This window comes from Chiroxiphia lanceolata, chromosome 2, assembly GCF_009829145.1.
Source record: "Chiroxiphia lanceolata isolate bChiLan1 chromosome 2, bChiLan1.pri, whole genome shotgun sequence".
Classification (NCBI taxonomy): Eukaryota; Metazoa; Chordata; class Aves; order Passeriformes; family Pipridae; genus Chiroxiphia; species Chiroxiphia lanceolata.
Window position 1 is genome coordinate 74,495,282 of NC_045638.1, and position 18,469 is coordinate 74,513,750.

An 18,469-nucleotide genomic window follows, 5' to 3' on the forward strand; every position below is an offset into this window, starting at 1 on the left:
GCGCATGCGCGGCGCGGCGGCCGCGCCGTGTTCCGGGAAGATGTCGGCGGCATGGAGAGCGGCGCTGGCCGCGGGGGCCCGCGCCCCGCTGCGGGGGCGGCTCGCCGGGATGAGACCCCCGCGGGGCCAGCGCCGCCCGCCCGCCTGCGGGGCCGTCCTCCTGCTCGGGGGAGGCTGCCTGGCGGCGTGCTACAGCCTGCGGGCGCGTGTGCTCCCGACAGTCCTGGCTCAGGTAAGGCAGCGGCGGCGGCAGCAGCAGCATCCCCGCTCCCGCCGACAGGCAGGGCTGGGCCGGCGCGGTGGGAGCCGCGGCCCGGGGGCGGCTGTCGGCGGCCTGTCGGGGTCCGCAGTGGTCAGACCCCGTCCTGCAGGAGCCGTTACGGCCCCGGTGGTCCGGCAGGTAACGCGCGTCCCCGGCCCGCTGGGCATCGGCAGCGCATCACCTACACCGAGCCCGCCGCACCCCACCGGCGGGAACTCCGCCGTTCGCCGCAGCAGGAGAAGGCAGGGTTTGCCTCGGCACCGAGCGCTTCCCCTGTTCGCTTGACAGCCTTGGACCTGGGTCATTTGAACAAGCACACGGCCTGTGCTGAGCCCTGCGCTTTGCTGGTAACTTTCAGGTGAAAGGTAACTTTCTTCCTTTCACGATGCCCGGGCTGCACGTCAGGTGCTGTTCGACACTCATGCACCTTTTTTCCTTCTAAAAAAAGAATATTTTGCGAAAGCAGTGCATTTATAACTGATACTTTGTCTGAAACGCATCGCACAGAATGATTTCCTCTTACTCTGTCCAGACTGTGTGTTTGGACACACATTTCCTCTTACTCTGTCCAAACTGTGCTAAAGTGTATTTTCCCTTGGAGCATCAGTGCACAGTCAGAAGGATATGTTCAAGGACAGATGGTTATTATTTACAAAATTGTTGCAAGTTCCAAAACACAGCTATGTTTCCCAACTTTATCCTTTTCACGGAGGAAGTGAGCTTTTTCCTGTATTCCTTAAGATAAGAAGTTACTGTCAATTGGAGTTGGTTTATTATTTGAAGGCTGGAAGACCTAAATGTTTTGTAGGCCAGAGGGTTTAGGTGGGATGGGGGAAGAGGTCAGTATATGCTTGTAGTACCCATTACCATTTATCTACTTATATCTAACAATTTTTGGAAGTCCAGCAGTTTGTATGCCGTGATATCTTATCTCTTAAGAGTGATTGAACAGGCTGAACTACAGGACGATAAATACCAACCTTTATTCTTGAGAGCAACCTTTATTCTTGAGTCAAGAACAAAGAATTTTTTTTTAATGTTGCAGTCTTAATTGTGGAGAATTTCTAAGCTGCATCTTCTCAGAAAACTCAATTTTTATTAAATAAGCATTTTTCTAAATAGATTAGTTTATTAATCCTGGTTCCTTGTACAGCACATGTTAAAACTTTAATTTTCAATATACAGCTTCTAGCAAGGAAAGCATCCATTACTCCACTAGAAATCCTACTGGAAACATGTCTGCTTGTTGTTTTTATGTTTAGTTATGTGACATTTTTCAGAGGCATTGCATTATGTTTAAAAAGTCCTGTCATTGAGACCAATTTCACATATGCATGGAACTCTTGCTTACATAGATGTGTATGTAGGTATACATAAAAAGTATTAAATGTGGGAAGTAATCACTTTTACAGGATGTTGAGTGAAGTGATCTGGTTCTGTTGTGTTCTCTTGGAGTAGCCTCCGTGTAACACATGGGCAGTCCTGCAAGTACACTTTTAATAATTCTTGGGGGGAACTCCAAAAGTCTAAGGCTTATTTAACTGATTTGGTTTTGGAGACAGTAAATTGCTGGACTATGCAAATGTTCAGTAGTTTATTCAATTTGAACTTTTCAGTTTTCCAGTAAAATGATTGTTGGAGATGCTAGTTTTCCAAATGTCTCGTATTCCATATTGCTGCAATTAATTTATTGAGCTTTTCAACACTACCGAAGAACTGACCATGCAGAGCATAATATTAAGGCTGGTAAGCTGAATGTGGAACTGGATTGTGAAGGCAGTGAGGAATAGAGTGACAGAGCCAAAGAGGCATGCTGCGAGTCTCTTAAGCAGTTTAGATGCTACTTGTAGCTTCTTGTTAATAGAAACAGAAAATAGACAAAAGCAAAACAGAGTGTTGAAACAAGTGTGTCACCTTTATTTTATGTTTTGAAGCCGTATTCTTTCAGTTCAGAGCTTGTGGAATCCTGTTAAATGGAGATGCTTTTCGCATTCTAATTAACAGAGGATAACCTTGCTTTCTGTTATTATTCCTTTTCATTGTAATTGATCTCAAGCAGCCTTTCTTGAGATTGTGCTGGCAAACAGTATTGAACTGTTTGTTCCTGCTGAGGTGTGCTATGTAGTGGGAATGTTTGCAGCATACATATGTGAAATATTATAGATTAGGGCAAGTATTTGAAATTAAACAGCATCATTTTCTTTATCATTGTTGTAATAAAGGAATAGGTAGTGAGTATGTTTATACTTTTATCTCATCAACTAGGCCTAACATTTGCTCTTTAGAATGCAGTGAGATTCCAGTGCTTCCCAGTTTTCCTTGGTAATATAGTCTTTACTATTGAATTGCTGCAAAATAGGTGGTAATTATTTATAATACTTGACAAAGTCAAGCTAGCAGTGTATCTCCATACCATCATAAAATAAATAGCCAACATAAGATTTTATGTGACTTTTTCAGCAGCATTGCTTTATGTTTTAAAAGTGCTGTCATTAAGACCAGTGTTACCTGTGTGTGGTACTCTGGTATAAGCATAATTTGAGCCGCTGGCTAATTCTCATTCTTGTAGGAAGTGAGATCTTACAACCATTAGTAACTTTGTGCAGAAACAAAGTTTCCTTGTAAATACTTGTTGTTTGTTTAGGTTAAGTAGTTGAAGTTGCTAACTCCGTTTAGATTTTCTGTTATTCTCAGTAAAACTGGTCTCTATCAAATTATTCAGACGTTTTTCAGCTACACCTTCTTCTAGGCAATTTCTGTTGAAGATAGCACACATGTCAAAGCTAAAGTTCTGTAAATTCAGTATTTATCACTTTTTTTCGTCTAAAGCTTTTGATTATTTTAAAATCAAAGACTGATACCTTTGGCACCTAGTTTCTTAAATATTTAATTCCTGTCCTTGCTCCCTGCTAGAGTAGGTTTAATCCTTCTCCTGTTGGTTATTGGCACTCCTAACTTCTGCTCAAAGTGAATGAAATTCAGCCTGTGTACAAGTCTGCAGAATCAAAGGTCCTGCAGGGCCAGATAACGTTTTGGTTTTGTGAGTTGTATGGATAGTGTCTGTTTTATTTTGTAGTGGCTTATGTTTGATTACTGTGTTTTAATGTAATTGTTTATTCTGACAATAAATTTTCAGATTGGGGTTTTTTTAAAACTTTTTTTTGACCCAGTTTTTTTGTCACCATTTTCACTGCCACTTATCTGTTCTTACAGCTTACATTAAGTAGTTAGCATATTAATAATAAAACTTTCTATATTTAGTGTAGTAAAACCTAAGATGTAATCTTTCATACAGCTTCAGTAAGTGATTTTTGGAGTTATTTTCATTCTCTTCATTTGCTGACCTACTGTTTAAAAATGTGCAACTAATATATATTGGAGTAAGTCCTTAGCACTGAGTATAAAACTCTACTTTACAAAGATTATTATAGCAAAGTGAACACAATTTTTTAAAAAATTTTTTATGACTACCAGGTTTTAGTTCCATCTCCACCAGTGAAGCTGCACTGACAATATCCTAGACCAGATATAGCTTGTGCTGGGAAAAGCTAGATTTTTTTTTTTAATTAAAATAGCTAATCGACTTGTATCAAGAGGGGAAAAAAAGAAGGGAAGGGGGTAAGAGCTTTTGTTCTACCAGTGTATCTCAGAATGGGGATTTATGTTGAATTCAATAAAAGTGTTTCTTCTGTTGTCCTAACCAACACAGCCAGGTCAAAAATGTACACACTGTACTGCACACTGCAATGATACTATAAGGGCTGCTTTTCTTCTTCAGTAGTGCAATTCAAGTGACACAATGGTATGTAGTTTGTAACCTTGATCAGACCTTGCAGTATTGTCTACTATGTCTTTATTCTCTCAGAGTGTGCAGTTTGCTACACTAATATGGCCTTAAACTGTTGGAATTCTTTCATTAATGTGTGCTCTTATCTCAAGTCAGCTTTGCACACAGCTAGGTTGGTTACCTTTATTAGGGTCAAGAATCAAGTGTGTGATTGTCAAAGAGCATACAAGGAGATTTGGAATGGCACACGCTGTAGCATTTTGTGAAAGGCAATGACTTCTGCCTCCCCATTCCAACTAAATTTGGAACCTCTCAAAGGACTGTAGGATCAATCTTGTATGCATGCAAACTGCAAATGATAAGAAAATTCTGAGAAACAGCAGGCTGCCAGAGGCAGCATATCCTGCCCCTGCTGAGTTTTTTATGGCCATGTTTAGTCACTAGCTTCAGAAAGAAGCTTATAATTTGATTTGCCCTTGAAAAGCTGCCATCCCTGCAGCGTGTCACAATTTGTGCTGAGTCTAAGTCACTGTTTTCCACATGAGACTGCCTGGAGTTGTTACTAGCACATATGTGAAGTTATATGTGTGCAAAATCTTGTCTGTTTGCTGATAAACTTTACTGTGTTTCAGCATTCTTTTTCTAGGGTTGTGGGAGCATTAGTTGGTACTTAAATATTTGATACTGCTTACCTGAGGTAAAGAAGAAAACAAAATTTACTAACAGCATTTTTGGGGTATGTTAATACTTTCTGTTACATGATTGTAGTCTAAACGGTTCTCTTTATCTTACCTTTTCTATTACTGCTCTGTTACATCAGCAGTCTTCAATTATTCCAGATAAGGAGAGGCTCAATTTGTGTCCTGGAGGTCTTAAATACATATGTTGTATTTGATCATACTGAAAATACCAAGATGATGCTTATAACAATAGTTAACAAACAATTTGTGATGTTTTGATATTTTTAAGTGTCTGAAATGCCTGCTTTATTTAAAATGTGTTTATTGAAATAATTTTTCTTGGACTGCATTAATTTTCTTATTTCACTTTTAATTGCGTTGAATGTTTCATAGTTTTCCAGCATTAGCAATTCTTAAGAGAGGCAAAGATAGCCACACATGGTAGTGGTGACTTTGTGTGTCACAATGATGTGAAAACTGTTATTCTGAGCAACCGGGAGTAAAATACTTCAAATGATTAAAATTACAGCTTAGATTGGTTTTCCGGGCCTACATATGTAGCCACCACAAAAATTTATTTTAGAACTCTTGCCTTACACTGTTTAAAGGAACCACAATACCGTAAAGGATTCTCCAAACACTAGTTTGTTCAGGAAACACTCCATTGGTTCTGCCACTATGGAAAGGCAAGATAGTATCTTGGAGGACCTCTAAGCAAATCGCAGGGCTATGGTGCCACAGTTCATGGGATAATCTAAGGAGAGTGCTTATATTAAATAAAACTTAAGTTTATTAGGGGTTTAGTAAAAATCTCTGGACTCCTAGACTTGGAAGCTGATAAGAATGGTTAAAAAAGTTCTGAAATGCTGTGATGTTTTGGTGATACTTTTACGTGTGCGCTGTCTCCAAAGAGATGAGTTTGATATTGTTGATATGGATCTGAGCTATAGTTGTTTTAGATAAGTTCCATATTTTGCATGTTTTTTCCTCAGGTAAAATTTCCAATGCAGATCAATAGAAAACTTGCAAAATACTGTCTACTGTAAGCATGTTACCCATTTAGTGTATATTTACTTGATTGGTAACGTCTGGCAGAAATGTGTAATACAAATGTAATTAATTGCATGCATTTTGTTTAAATCATTTGAAGTAACTTCTTTGGAGAAGTGGAAGGAAGAAGTGCATAGCTCTGGGATTTTGATGGGCTTTTTACACATCCTTAGTATCCAGGACCACTTTGTGACTGAAGTTCTGCTTAGACTATTTTAGGCCACACTTCCTCACTCATTTCTGAATTTTTTTTTGTAATAGATAACGTTACTTAGGAAGGTAAGCTCTACATAGTAGCTGCATGTGAAGGATTTTTGGTCAGATAAAAGTATGTATGTGGCATTTGAATTTGGTCACCAAATAGGAAAAAAAAGTGTATTTTGTATACATTAAACAATGGTTCCTACAAAGTTACGTGTAAATGCTTTGAATTGTGAGACACTGATGAATCTTGTTAGAATGGGAATTTTTGTGGGGGTATCTCTGCAATCTGTTTTAAAAGCATGGTTCATGCTGAGGGAAGAACATCACTATTAAGATGAGGTGTCTTGATAAATATAGAACCTGGGATAAAATTGCATAAGGATTTGTAATGATGTATGGAATCGCCTGGAGGGAGGAATGTGGTTCTAAAATAAAACCAGAAAGAATATGTGCAGTCTAATCTGAGAAACATACAGGAGGATTCTTGTGCTTACTCTGTCATAAAAAAAAAATAAAATAAATTGCCTGCTTTTGTCAGAGCAAAAATCCTAGAATAGTTTTTTCTCCTAAATAGTATTTTAAAGAGTTTATCTCCTAGTCTTTGTTCTATTAGAAATTAATTGAGAATGCAGATGTAGCAGTGCACATAGAAGATTACTAGGATGCTCACAAAGTAAAATTAAGCATCTATAAAGTATGTCTGCATCATAATGCTTCAACATGCTTTTGAAACTTGATGCAAGTGTTTGTAATCCACATCAAACAAGCTACTCAGTGATGGCTTGCAGGCCTCAGAAAAGCCTCATGTTTGAATTCAGCTGGTGCAAACCTGGCCCCATGTTTACATTATTAATGTTTAAAATCTATGTAGTGAAACAATGCAATGTAAAAATAATGAAAATTACCATTGTTGTTGTGGGTTGGAGCGTCTTTGAGTAAGGATTGAGGGTTTTGTTGGTTTGTTTTTTAAATCTTTTTCCTGCTTTCCAACTTCTTTAAAGGAAGGGATAACTTCCTTAAAATGTCTTTTTGCATCTTACCTTGCTGCTGGTTATTGTTCTCCTTACTGTCTTACTCTGTTCAGAGTGGAGCGGAACAGAGCACACAGAAAGAGGCAGTCGTTCCCTGCACAGCCTTAGAATTCTGTTCTGGTTGGAGAGCATGGTTGGAAATGTGTTAGAGGATTCTCACTGCATCTTCAGGTTGGGTCCTCAAATCATCTGCAAGATGGTGCCTGTAAATCTTCTTCCCACTGAAGAATCTGTAAAACTGACAGGCTTTGGAGGGGGGACTAGTTGGATTCAAGGTGCTCTGAACCCATGGTGTTTCTTTACAGCAGTGCCCAGTGCTAGAGAAGCTTCTTACAGAGGTGTAGTGAGCTGCAAGCAGTGCTCCTGTCGGCATGTGGTAGCATCCATCCTTCTGCCAGCTTTATGGTTTACTCTGAACTATATCTTTACGGCTATATCTACTATCTCAATAACTATTACCAAAAAAGGTGTCTTAGATGACAACAAGGCAGTCAACCCAGTTGGTAAATGCATTCAATACTGCCTCTTATTGAACAGGAAATGGGCAGTCAATTTTTTATTGAATGACTGAGATATCTACAGTCTATGGCTATAAAAGAGACAATTTAACACAATTCATGCATGTGCCTTCTAACTCTGGTCTGTTGTGTGAATATATTTCTACTAAGTTTTTTGTTTACCGTGCATCCAGAAGTAAACTGAAGGACTTCAATATAATTGGTTTGGTTCTGTGTGTTTAAATGCCTTGGTAACATTGTTGCCTCTTAATTCATCTAGAATGAATGAGTTGTTAATAGTCCCAAAAATATTCTGAAAATAGTATGTGCTCAAAAAATGCATTTCTAAACAACATTCCTCCGGGTTTTAAGCATCAATAAATATGCATCTCCCCTGCAATTAGATTGCTAACTCAGCTTACTCTAATCTTTTTTCCTTAAATATACTTCAGTATTTCTGAAACTGTTCCTCTGGTGTAGCCAAAGAGAGTAACCTTAGCTACCTCTTGTTTAATTCTGTATTTCACTGTATTATGGAAATACTGTATGTATCAAGTATCCACCAAGCAGTCTAAATCAATAACTGAGATATTAAATATATCACAAACATCATTCTCAGCATTAGTGACATACAGACATTGTCATGTTGTGTGCCTAAAATAGAATGTGGTATACGGAGTATGGAATCTGTAGGACTGTGATGCTATAATTAATTATACCCTTAAATATTACTTATGTATGTGCATTTGTTTCACAACTTTAGATATATGGTATCCGTTTCAGCTTTTTGAATGTGAGATATTTCTATCCTGAAGTTTCTGGCTTTGAAAATATTTACATTTATTCCCTTCTCTGTGTGCACAGAGATTCTTTGTGCAGGTGTCTTCGTTGATACTAAAACAACATGATGTCAAATGTAATCTCAGGGGGTCAAGGTTAAAATTTAACTATCTTTCATCTGATCTGTCACCTTTTACTTGAATTCACTCTTGCTATATGACTTCAGTGATTAAATAAAATCTAACATTCTTTCTAGGCACTTTGATACATGTGGACAGATGGAGTGAGTTAAGCTGCACGGTTTTGTGGTTTTAGCTAATGTAATAAAAGGCTAGTGTTTGAGAGTCTTTGGCTGTTTATGTTAGTAGGCAAACATAAACAGATAAGAAAGTAGCTTACCTGAAAACAAAAAAATAGATTGGTTAGAAAGAATTGTACAAAATAATATTCTGATTTTTAACAAAGAACCTAGAAAAGAAACTAACATTTATTTACTGGTGGTATAAGACTTTTCCACCAGTAAATTCTGTAGATGGCTTCAAAATAGATATTACAAAGTTTCTTCTTTACTTGCTTTATTAGGTAGAAGCTCTGTTGGCTTTTTTTTTTCCTAAAAACTTTGAACATTGTGATAATTAGCCCTTTTTCTTAATAAAAAATTATCTGTTCTGTACAAGCAGTAGCAACTATTCTCCCATTGCTACTGTTTTCAAATGTGTTTGCTGGGTTAGCATGAGAGCTCTGTATTACACTTCCTTGCAGAGCTTTGTGTAAGATTGTGGTTGCGTAAGATTATTCCTGACATGCAACTCAGAAACATAATGTAGCCAGAAAAAGAAGAAACAAATCAGAATCTAGTTTAATTTGTGCTGTGGAGAACATTATATAAACTTCACTGGTGATATGTGTGACAATAGCATAGTGCCTATTTTCTGCATTGGGTACTTTTAGGTCAAGGAATTTTGACACATTATAATGTTGTATAATTTTGTTTTTACTATGGTTCTTATAATAAGTTTATTAATGTAACTAGGTTTAATTTTGTTTGAATAATGTTCTGGAAAGACAATAATTAAAATAATCGTCCAAAATAAATGACAGATAAAACTGTGTGAAATGCTCATTCAGATGTACTATGTACTAGGCTATAGCTCCCTGCTACTACTCACAAAGATTTTTATTACACTGTGAACTAAAAGACAAGAGAAGGGAGTCTTGCCAGCTTTAGACACCAGACATCATTTAAAATAGTTCCTCAGAGTTTGTGTCCCTCTCAGGGTGGGAGAAATTTCAAGAATGACCGTATTGCACTGATGTAGTCTACTGAAAGCACTTCTAGTAGATGTAGCACACAAATATTATCTTGTCAGTGCTGATATCTTCCCTGCTCCTTTGCCAAATCATCAGAGAAGCTCATTTGTCTGCCTTCAAAAACTGCAGAGGCAAACCATAGCATAGATGAAAAAGTTACATGAAAAGAAGAAAATCAGTGTTTCCAGAAATACTTTTTTTTCATAACCTTTTTTTTTTCTTTTTTTTTTTTTTGGTAAAGCAGGCATTTTTTTTGATAATGCCTCTTATTGGAGTTACTACCATTTACATTAATAATCTATTAAGAAATTATAATATTAAAATATACTGAACTGCATATAAAGCTATGTACTTATATATTTATAGTGTAAATTTATACTTTATATATATTAGTAAGGATATGTATGCATATGTATAAAACATTTATAATACAGACTGTGAATGCAGGAATAAAAAATAAGTAAAAAAACTGTGTTAGTAATGAAATTAATGTTATTGCATGTATGTGTGCTTCTGCTGCTGTATTTCTCCTTCTGGGAAAAAACAATTGTTAATTTTTTCACATAGAACTGTAGTTAAGCACTACTGTAAAGAAATTTGTGCTTGTCTTTTTGAGCTCTCTCCAGGAAATTTTTTGAAAAAGAGTACTAAAGACCTTAAAAAGTCATGAGTAACAGCATGTAGGCTATCACCTATGGGAAGGACTCTACATGGAAAACAAAAATGGCAAAAACTAAAGCAAGTCTTTTGTTTCTGGATTTTTTAAAAAAATCTGTTAAAACTTTAGATTTTAGTTTAGCTGAAGAATCATCATGAATGAACAGTACTGAAGAACAGTATAAAGAGTATGAAATTACTTTTCTAGAACACAGTGTTTTCTTTTATTCTGAATATGCCTGTTGTATGTAATATTCCTACTCAATCTCTCAGAAAAACATTGTAGGAAATTGCTGACATACTTTTTTCCCAGCTGCTATTAAATTTGGAAAACTGACAATATCGTATTGCCAAATGGTGTTGCATTGTTATTCTTTAATTTTAAGATTTATGTCTTTGCTTCTCTTCAGCCTCAAAAGTGAAAAATATAAAGAAAAATCTAAATATTTAGGTGCACAAGAAGTGTTGGATGTGTTAAGTAAGCAGACTTTGTGTTGCAATAAATACTGGATTCTTTATGCTAACACCCCTATGAAAATTAATGCACTTTCCCCATTAATATGCCATCTGTTTGTTGAATGTTTATCATGGGTACCTTAGTTTATAATCTGTGATGCAGAAGTCTCTTGACAGTACTGCTTCTTGAAGTGACAGCAGTACAATCAAGATGCATTGTCAGAAATCATGGACTCATAGTCATATTCCTTGGTGTAAAACTTTTAAAGCAGTATATGGTGTTCTAGTGCAGGTGGCTTTTTCCTTGCAGTGTACGCTCATTCTCTGTGGCAGTGGTAGGAGGTACCACTTCCAGTATTGCAGAGTACAGGTACTGACAGCAAAGAAGTGATTGTCCTGAGAGTCGTCACATGGGTGAATCCTTTGTGGGAAGCATTTGTGAGACTAGTTGTGGGAGTAATGCGGCATCTTTCTTCCTTCTCCCTCTCCTAATTGCTTTTGGGGGTCTGTGAGTCTTCCCTGCAGGGCTCTGCAGGATGAAGTTGTCCAGAGGGTCCTGGGTACTTTCTCCTTCATGTTGCCTGCAGGTCACTCTCCCTCCATCACTTCCAGGATCAGCAGGCTCCACATGAGGGGCTGCTCTGCAGGAAGCCAGCAGGAAGTAATGCTTGCTTCTGCTCCTTCCATTTCTGAAGCAGACTGCACTGGGCTTGGCTTTGAATGCAGAGTTAGAAAGTGGTGAGTAATGTGAAGTAGACACAGTGGCTCTGGGCCAGGCTGTGTAAGGATTCAGTTCTGGAGTATTAATATGGTGGAATCAGACCCTTCCATATGGTTCCATAATGTGTGTGTGTGATTGTGTTTGACTTTGATAAATTCAAATTATGTACATCTGATGCTGGTCATCAGAAATATTCAGTTGATCTGACTAGACTGCTGCAAGTGGTTTTAAAAGTTGCTTGCAGTTCTTTGAAGTGTGAAAAACTTCATGCATACAATGTTCCTTGTCATTCTGGAGGTCATAACTGGGCTATTGTCTTGCTGCTTCAAACCTGTATGCTTGTGGGATGCTTCTAGCCCGTTTAGTGTCTCTGTGAATGCATTTGGCAAAACAAAGTTGATAGATCCAATACCCCTTATTTGAGCAGCTGCTGTAACTGGGAAGATTACACAAGCTCTTGTTCAGCACCGAGCTGTAGAACGTCTTCTCTGTCAGTGAACTTTTGAATTGACAGATGATGATCTGGTTCTGTTGAGACAGTAGTGATGTGCTTTTAATTGTGGACAGGGTATTGGTCCTAAAGGCTGTAATTTGCAAAGAGCAGAGGCCATAGATAGATTTCATAAGAATTTAAAGTTCACATGCTAGCAACACTCATGCCTGTGCATCAACTGAATAATTTTTTATATTGAGTAATTTTGCTGAGTGTATAAAACTTCTCCTATAGGCAGTTCATAAAAACAGTTGTTCTGCTTTTGCAGGAAAAATTTCCTTTATTTAGTTTTGGTCTTGCAATATTCCTATTTAATATAATACTTTTATAGTAGGGGAAGCAAGGAATGAGAAAGTGGATCTGTTCTTCTCCAGAGGTTACTCTACTGTATTTTTGGAATTGTTGTATGCATAAGGCACTGAGGAAAGCACCCTGTGTTGTTGCAGTTGTCTCAAAAAATGTTACTTTATGCAATAAGTATATACAATAGCACAATTCATTTTCTGTTATTCATAAAATATGTCTGACTTACGAAATGTCAGACATTAAAAGAAATTACCTTGCTGTTATATATATTTATAAACAATTTACATACCACATAGTCAACCTGTTAATGGTAAAACAATGCTTTGACAAGAGAGTAAGTGAAACTTCATGGTAGGGTGATGTAGTGGTCATAAGTGTTTAGAAGTCATAAAGCAAGCCTTAAAATTAAACTGGCTGAAAATGTAATGTTTTTACTTAAGGTCATGTGGATTCTTTTTATTGGTTTTGAACCTCCAGGCTTGAAACATCTGAATTGTAAGGGCTAGAAGCTTTTAGAAGCTTTTCAGTGAAAGCCAAGATACTTTCTCAGTATTGTGAACAATAATGTGACTTTCATAGAATCATAAAATGTTAAGGGTTGGAAGGGACCATAAATATCACCTAGTTCAAACCCCTCTGTAATGGACAGGGACACCTACAACTAGACCAGGTTGCTCAAGGCCTTATCCAGCCTGGCCTTGAACGCTGCCAGGGATGGGGCATCCAAAATCTCCCTGGGTAATCTGTTCTGCTATCTCACTACCCTCACAGTAAAAAATTTCTCCCTAATATGTAGCCTGAATTTTCTCTCTTTCAGTTTGTGCCCGTTAATCCTTGTCCTATCACTACGGTTCCTGACAAAGAGTCCCTCTCTGGCTTCCCTGTAGGGCCCCCTTTGGACACTGGAAGGTTGCTGTGAGGTCTCTACACAACCTTCCCTTCTCCAGGCTCAATAGCCCCAACTTTCTCAGCCTGCCTTCATAGGGGAGGTGCTCCAATCCTCTTACCAGCTTCATGGTCCTCCTGTGGACTTGTTCCAACAGTTCCGTGTCCTTATGTTGGGAGCACCAGAACTGGATGCAGCACTCCAGGTGGGGTTTCACAAGAGCAAAGCAGAGGAGGAGAAAATCACCTCCTTTGACCTGCTGGCCACGCTGGTTTTGGTGCAGCCCAGGATTTGGTTGGCTTTCTGTGCTGTGAGCGCACACTGACAGCTCATCTTGAGTTTTCCATCAGCCATCACCCCCAAGTCCATCTCCACAGGGCTGCTCTTTAATGATGCTCTTTAATGATATCAAATGCTTTGCTGGTATTCATGATGAAACTAAGTGGAAGGATTGATGTATATATACACTTCGTATAACCCTGACTAGGGAGTCAAATGTAGCAAGAGCCTTGACGAGTTCTTTGGTGGCTTTTGTTAAATCACAAGGGGAGAAACTTTAATAAAGTACCACGGTACACTACTTACCACAGTGAAAACCAAGTCTGTAATAATAGAAAAAGGGCTATAAAAACTGATGACTACTTTAATCTTGTGGAATTCCTAGTTGGTTATTCATTTCATATCCTACTTCTTACCTTATAGTATGAATTTGCTCTGTATGACTTTTTTTCTTGATTTTTTTGAGGGCTAGTGACCTTCAGATGGAAGGGGGAAGAGGATCACTTCTCACGCAGAAGCATCTTGAAGAAGTTTTAAATCTGGGGGAAAAAAAAATGGGTGGAGGGGAATTTTTATTACATGGAAGTAATTTATCAAGCAAATATAAACTTAGATTATATTTGTGTCAGTTGTTTTTGTAATGTCTTGTATGTTGAGATCATTGATAATGACAGGGTTCTTGTCATTAACGTGTATAAGCTTATGTTACCTGAGCTATGAACCCTGGATTGAGTTTTGCTATGGGAGTAAAAGTTCCCCGCCTTTTTTTTGGTGTGGGGGTGTAGTATTGCAGTTTGGTTTTTTCTAATCCTCCTCCTTATTAGCATGGGAATGAATAGCTGTGTTCATAATGCCAGGCTTGGTGTATGGAGTTTTAGCGGCCTTGTGTTAAAAGCAACAAGGCTGCACTTCAGCATGATAAAACTGTGCTATTAAGTCCTGGGCATCTGCATTGGTGTACAGAAAGCCTCAGGCTGTCCTGTGGTAGTAAGTTTGCTGGAGAACTGGCAGCAATTTTTTTCAATTAGTTTTTTCCCACTGAAAACAAAGCAGGTGGTTGTAGTCTATGGGTAGGAATATGTCTGTTTTGACAATATTAGGGAGATTTCTACTGCCTACAATGAGAACGGAGAAGTAATTTTTCAGAATAAGGAGAGTCTGAAGGTTGGTATATGAAATATTTAGGCTCAAATATCCATGATCTGGATAAAGCAAAACACAAAGTTCAGTCTGCATCTTTCAGATCACAGGTAAGTATATTATTAACTGACTTATTGGGTGTGCTGATTTCTAAAAATAAAAAAAAAAAAACAAACCACAAACCCAAAAGGCTTTCTGGAGTGTTCTCTTCTTTTTCCTCCAAGTAAAAATATTTAGATTCTTACAGTATTTTTAATCTGTGATAGGAATATGATTCTTTGGAGGCCAGAGAGAAGGAGAGGCACAGGATTTCAAAGGTATGCTAATCCTCAACCAGATTTGTGTACAACTGGATACAGGAAATACACACAACTGAAGAAAAAGCAGTTTTGAGAGGAAATTATCTTTTCTCTATCCTCTGTTTACTAAGAACTTCCTGATAAGGACTGGTTTTTTTTTTCTGAGACAGTCTAATTATTTATGAATTAAAATAATTGTTTTTATGGACATTTAAACAGTTCATGTGCAGATAACTTGATATTCAAAGTACAAATGGATCAGTGTAACTCATGTAAGCATCTGTGTGAACTGTATCATTAGTTTAATTTGCCTGTTTTTAAAACAGTATTAGATTAGAGTTGGGAAGATAATGCAATAATTTGCCAAGTGCTAAACTGGGTTTTAAATCCTCCTTAATGGTATAGCCTGAAGTATGCATCTCAGTTGTGTTAAAGATACTACAGTTAAAAATAAAGGGGTGGAGGAAAGGCATATCTGTGGTGTCAGCAAGGCATGTGGTAAGCTGATGTATAAAGGGAAGGTAATGGATCTGCTTGGATTCCAGCCAGTGGTGCCGGACATGGGCATTCTGCCGAGGCACATTCCGGGGCATTAAGTGCAATCCCTTCCCTGAGAGTGCTGAGCCCTCTTCGTAATTCATCTTTCCTGCAGTCCACTCTGCCAGGGGCCAGGCATACAGCGTGGGTAATTTCATTACCAGTGCAACTTTTTGGTAGTGACTTTTTCAATTCAGGGCAGTGTTTATCTTCTGAAGGCTTGGACATTTGAATCTGCTATGCAGACACTATCTTTCAACTTGCTATTACTTTTAATAAGGTATTGAACCTTTGCTCTAAATTTCTGGTTGTAAGCAAGATGTCTTAATAAGATGGCTTTTTAATCAATGTCTTTTAATTCATAAGCGTTGTTGATGTTAGTTGCAGAATTAAGTGGTGATGGAGGTTCCTTTTAGCCTCTCTGTCATGTTAGCAACTTACTCTGATACTACAGCTGTTTGCTACTTTATAGCAACACTGGAGGAAAAAACTGGATGATGCATTTTTATGAACACAAAGAGGAAGAACAGAATTCTCCATCAGTGTATGTTTCAACAAGTAAGCAAGCGCTGCAGTAAAACTCAGTCCCTAAAGGTGTCCAACCTTTGAGACATTACCATTCCCATTTTCTCCACCAACATAATTTTCCACCATTTCCCATTTTCTTATCCATTTAAAAGCAAGATGAATTAGCCATACAACTCCATGTTATGTCTCCTAAAGTATAAACTTTAAAGACATTCAGAAATGTTTGCAGGGTTGGCCTCCTCCTCCTTCCTATGCTCAGAGAGAAGGATTACCTCAGATCTCTCGATGACAAGCATACACCATTTTGTGAAATTAATTTCTCCAAGACTGTCTTTGACTACCAGGATTATTTGGCCACTTGTTTTATGGAATGAAAGTATAGACTGTAGCTTTGTATGTTTGATTGTGTGTAACCCGCTTATAAAAAAGAAACGTTATGAAAGCAATTAGCAAAATATAAATATTTATATTGTTATTGCTTTTAATTTCAACTTTTCATGCCAACAACTATGATTACTTTTCAGTGTTATTGAAAAGCTGTTTTGTAACAAGAAGTTTCAGATAAATGTTTAATGTCAAACTGGGCTAATATAAGGATATTAATATGCCCAAGGTAACTGTGACCTGTACTTTATTGAGTTGCCACGCCTTGAAAATATAAAATGACCTGCGTTTCTATCATAAGTATTTATATTCACTTTTTAAAAGCTTAATGACCAAAATCTATTTTTAAAATGGCTTGTTTTTCTGATGTGTTGATAGCAATTAATCCTTATTCAAACATGTACTATATTAAGTTAAGCTTGTTAAATTAAGCTGTTTGATTAGCCTTTCACTTCTCTTGCCTTCTCAGAAAATCTTCCTACTTTAAGTACTGCGTAATATTGTTTATAGTTGTGGATACAAAGAACTAGAAATAGTGGACAGTGGAAAGTACAAAGGAAGGGGTGGCACTTTCCTTTTCTAGCACTGAAAAGGAGTGCATTAATGTCTGTCCTCCTCCATTCCCACAGCCTTGCTGAAAAAGTGTCTGAGGTCCAAAAAACTTGTGCTTAATTTGATGCTGTCATTTAACATTCTCCATGATTCTGGAACAAAGCTATTTATGCGTGGGACCTAAATAACTGTTCACAGCTGCTCCCAACTTACACCCTGGCAATAGTTATAGCTCCTCACCCTCACACTGGAGAAACTTCTTTTAGACAGAGTATTTCATGAACACTGTGTCTCTTGGTTAGAGCCCTTGTCTAACCCTGTTCCATGTTTCACACATTTAGGATAACTGATGTTAAGGTCATCTCTGTTAAATATGGGGAACCATAAGCACTTGAGAAGACAAAGAATCTTTAAGAACAACTAGACATAGTTCAATAATAGTAGTGTCAAATGATATCAAATATTCCTTAGACTGGATAGTCTGTTGTGCAAACAAGAGAGTCATGCTTCATTTTTGGCAATTTTCTCTGATTCTGATAGGAGGCATTTTTTTTTAATTGTAGTTGAACTGCTTTGTGCAAACTGTGTAACTATCCTTTTTTAGTAACTTCTACTGAGCTTTCTCAAGTATTTAGTGTGTTAGGTGTCTAAAGAGAAATTAAAATGAAGCTAAACCAAAGGCAGTAGTGTTTACATTAAAAGAAAAAAAATTAACACTGAGAAATAGCTTATCATCTCTTTCTTGACTCTGTTATCTGTTCATTCCATAATCCTATCAAAATAAAGATAAGAAAATAAATATCCAAATCTTATGTTGATGCTGTTGTGTAGTGTAGTGTGGGAAAATGGCCCACTGCTACTTCTGACCTACTATTCTCTCCTCCTAGGTAAGAATTTTCTAATTCTTTCTTCCAGTTTGCTTTTATGTCGTCTCTCTCTTGCTTCTAAAGAGCATTCTCAGCCACCTTATTCTCACTCTGAATATTCCCAGAGACTCTGAATATTCCAATCTCTGTGCATTTTGAATTAAACAAGCATTTATTTGAGGAAGAATGAAGAGCCGTATCCTATTTCAAACCTGAAAATTAGCTATGAAAAATGAGTTGGAGACAATGGAATTGTTTTCTTTCTACGAAAAGTAGTATAGCTTAAAGAGACAAAAATATGTGCTTCAGGTCGTATATGCACAAGTAACTAAAGCAATTAACTTTTTAAAAATTCTTGCACCTAATTTGTACAGATATTGCAGTGCCAACCAAAGTGTAGCATTATGTGATTTATATAGTAAAGTATACAGAACCCTAACCTGCAAACGTCTGTTATTTGAATGAATAAGGAACATATGTGTGTCTTAGTAGATAAGTACAAAATGTTAAATATAAATAATGAAAAAATGCACAAAATATAAATTGGAAAGAAATGTGATTTTTTTAAGGGTCGCTTTGTGTTGACACGAAAGTAATTACATACATTTTGTTTAGTTGCCTTCTATAATTCATTAGGGTTTTTAAGCTACTGTATTAAAGATAGCTTGGACTTCCCTCAGTAGAAGCTTTAATGACTAGCTTGAAGCCATTTTCTTTTAAGGAATTAATATTTAGGCATAACATTAGCTGTAGGGGTAATTAA

General features: G+C 37.4%; 1 protein-coding gene across 2 annotated transcripts in view; it reads left to right on the forward strand.

Annotated features, from left to right (window-relative positions):
* MICU2 (mitochondrial calcium uptake 2) overlaps positions 1-18,469 on the forward strand; it is a 147,714-nt gene that overhangs the window by 963 nt on the left and 128,282 nt on the right. The window contains exon 1 of one of the 2 annotated variants that reach the window (XM_032679526.1): positions 95-232. The exons of the other annotated variant lie outside the window; for it this stretch is intronic. Within the exon in view, the coding sequence (XP_032535417.1) occupies positions 110-232 (123 nt within the window). The 5' untranslated portion in view covers positions 95-109. Of the gene's footprint in view, positions 1-94; positions 233-18,469 lie in introns of those variants that run through there. 2 annotated transcript variants of the gene reach the window in all.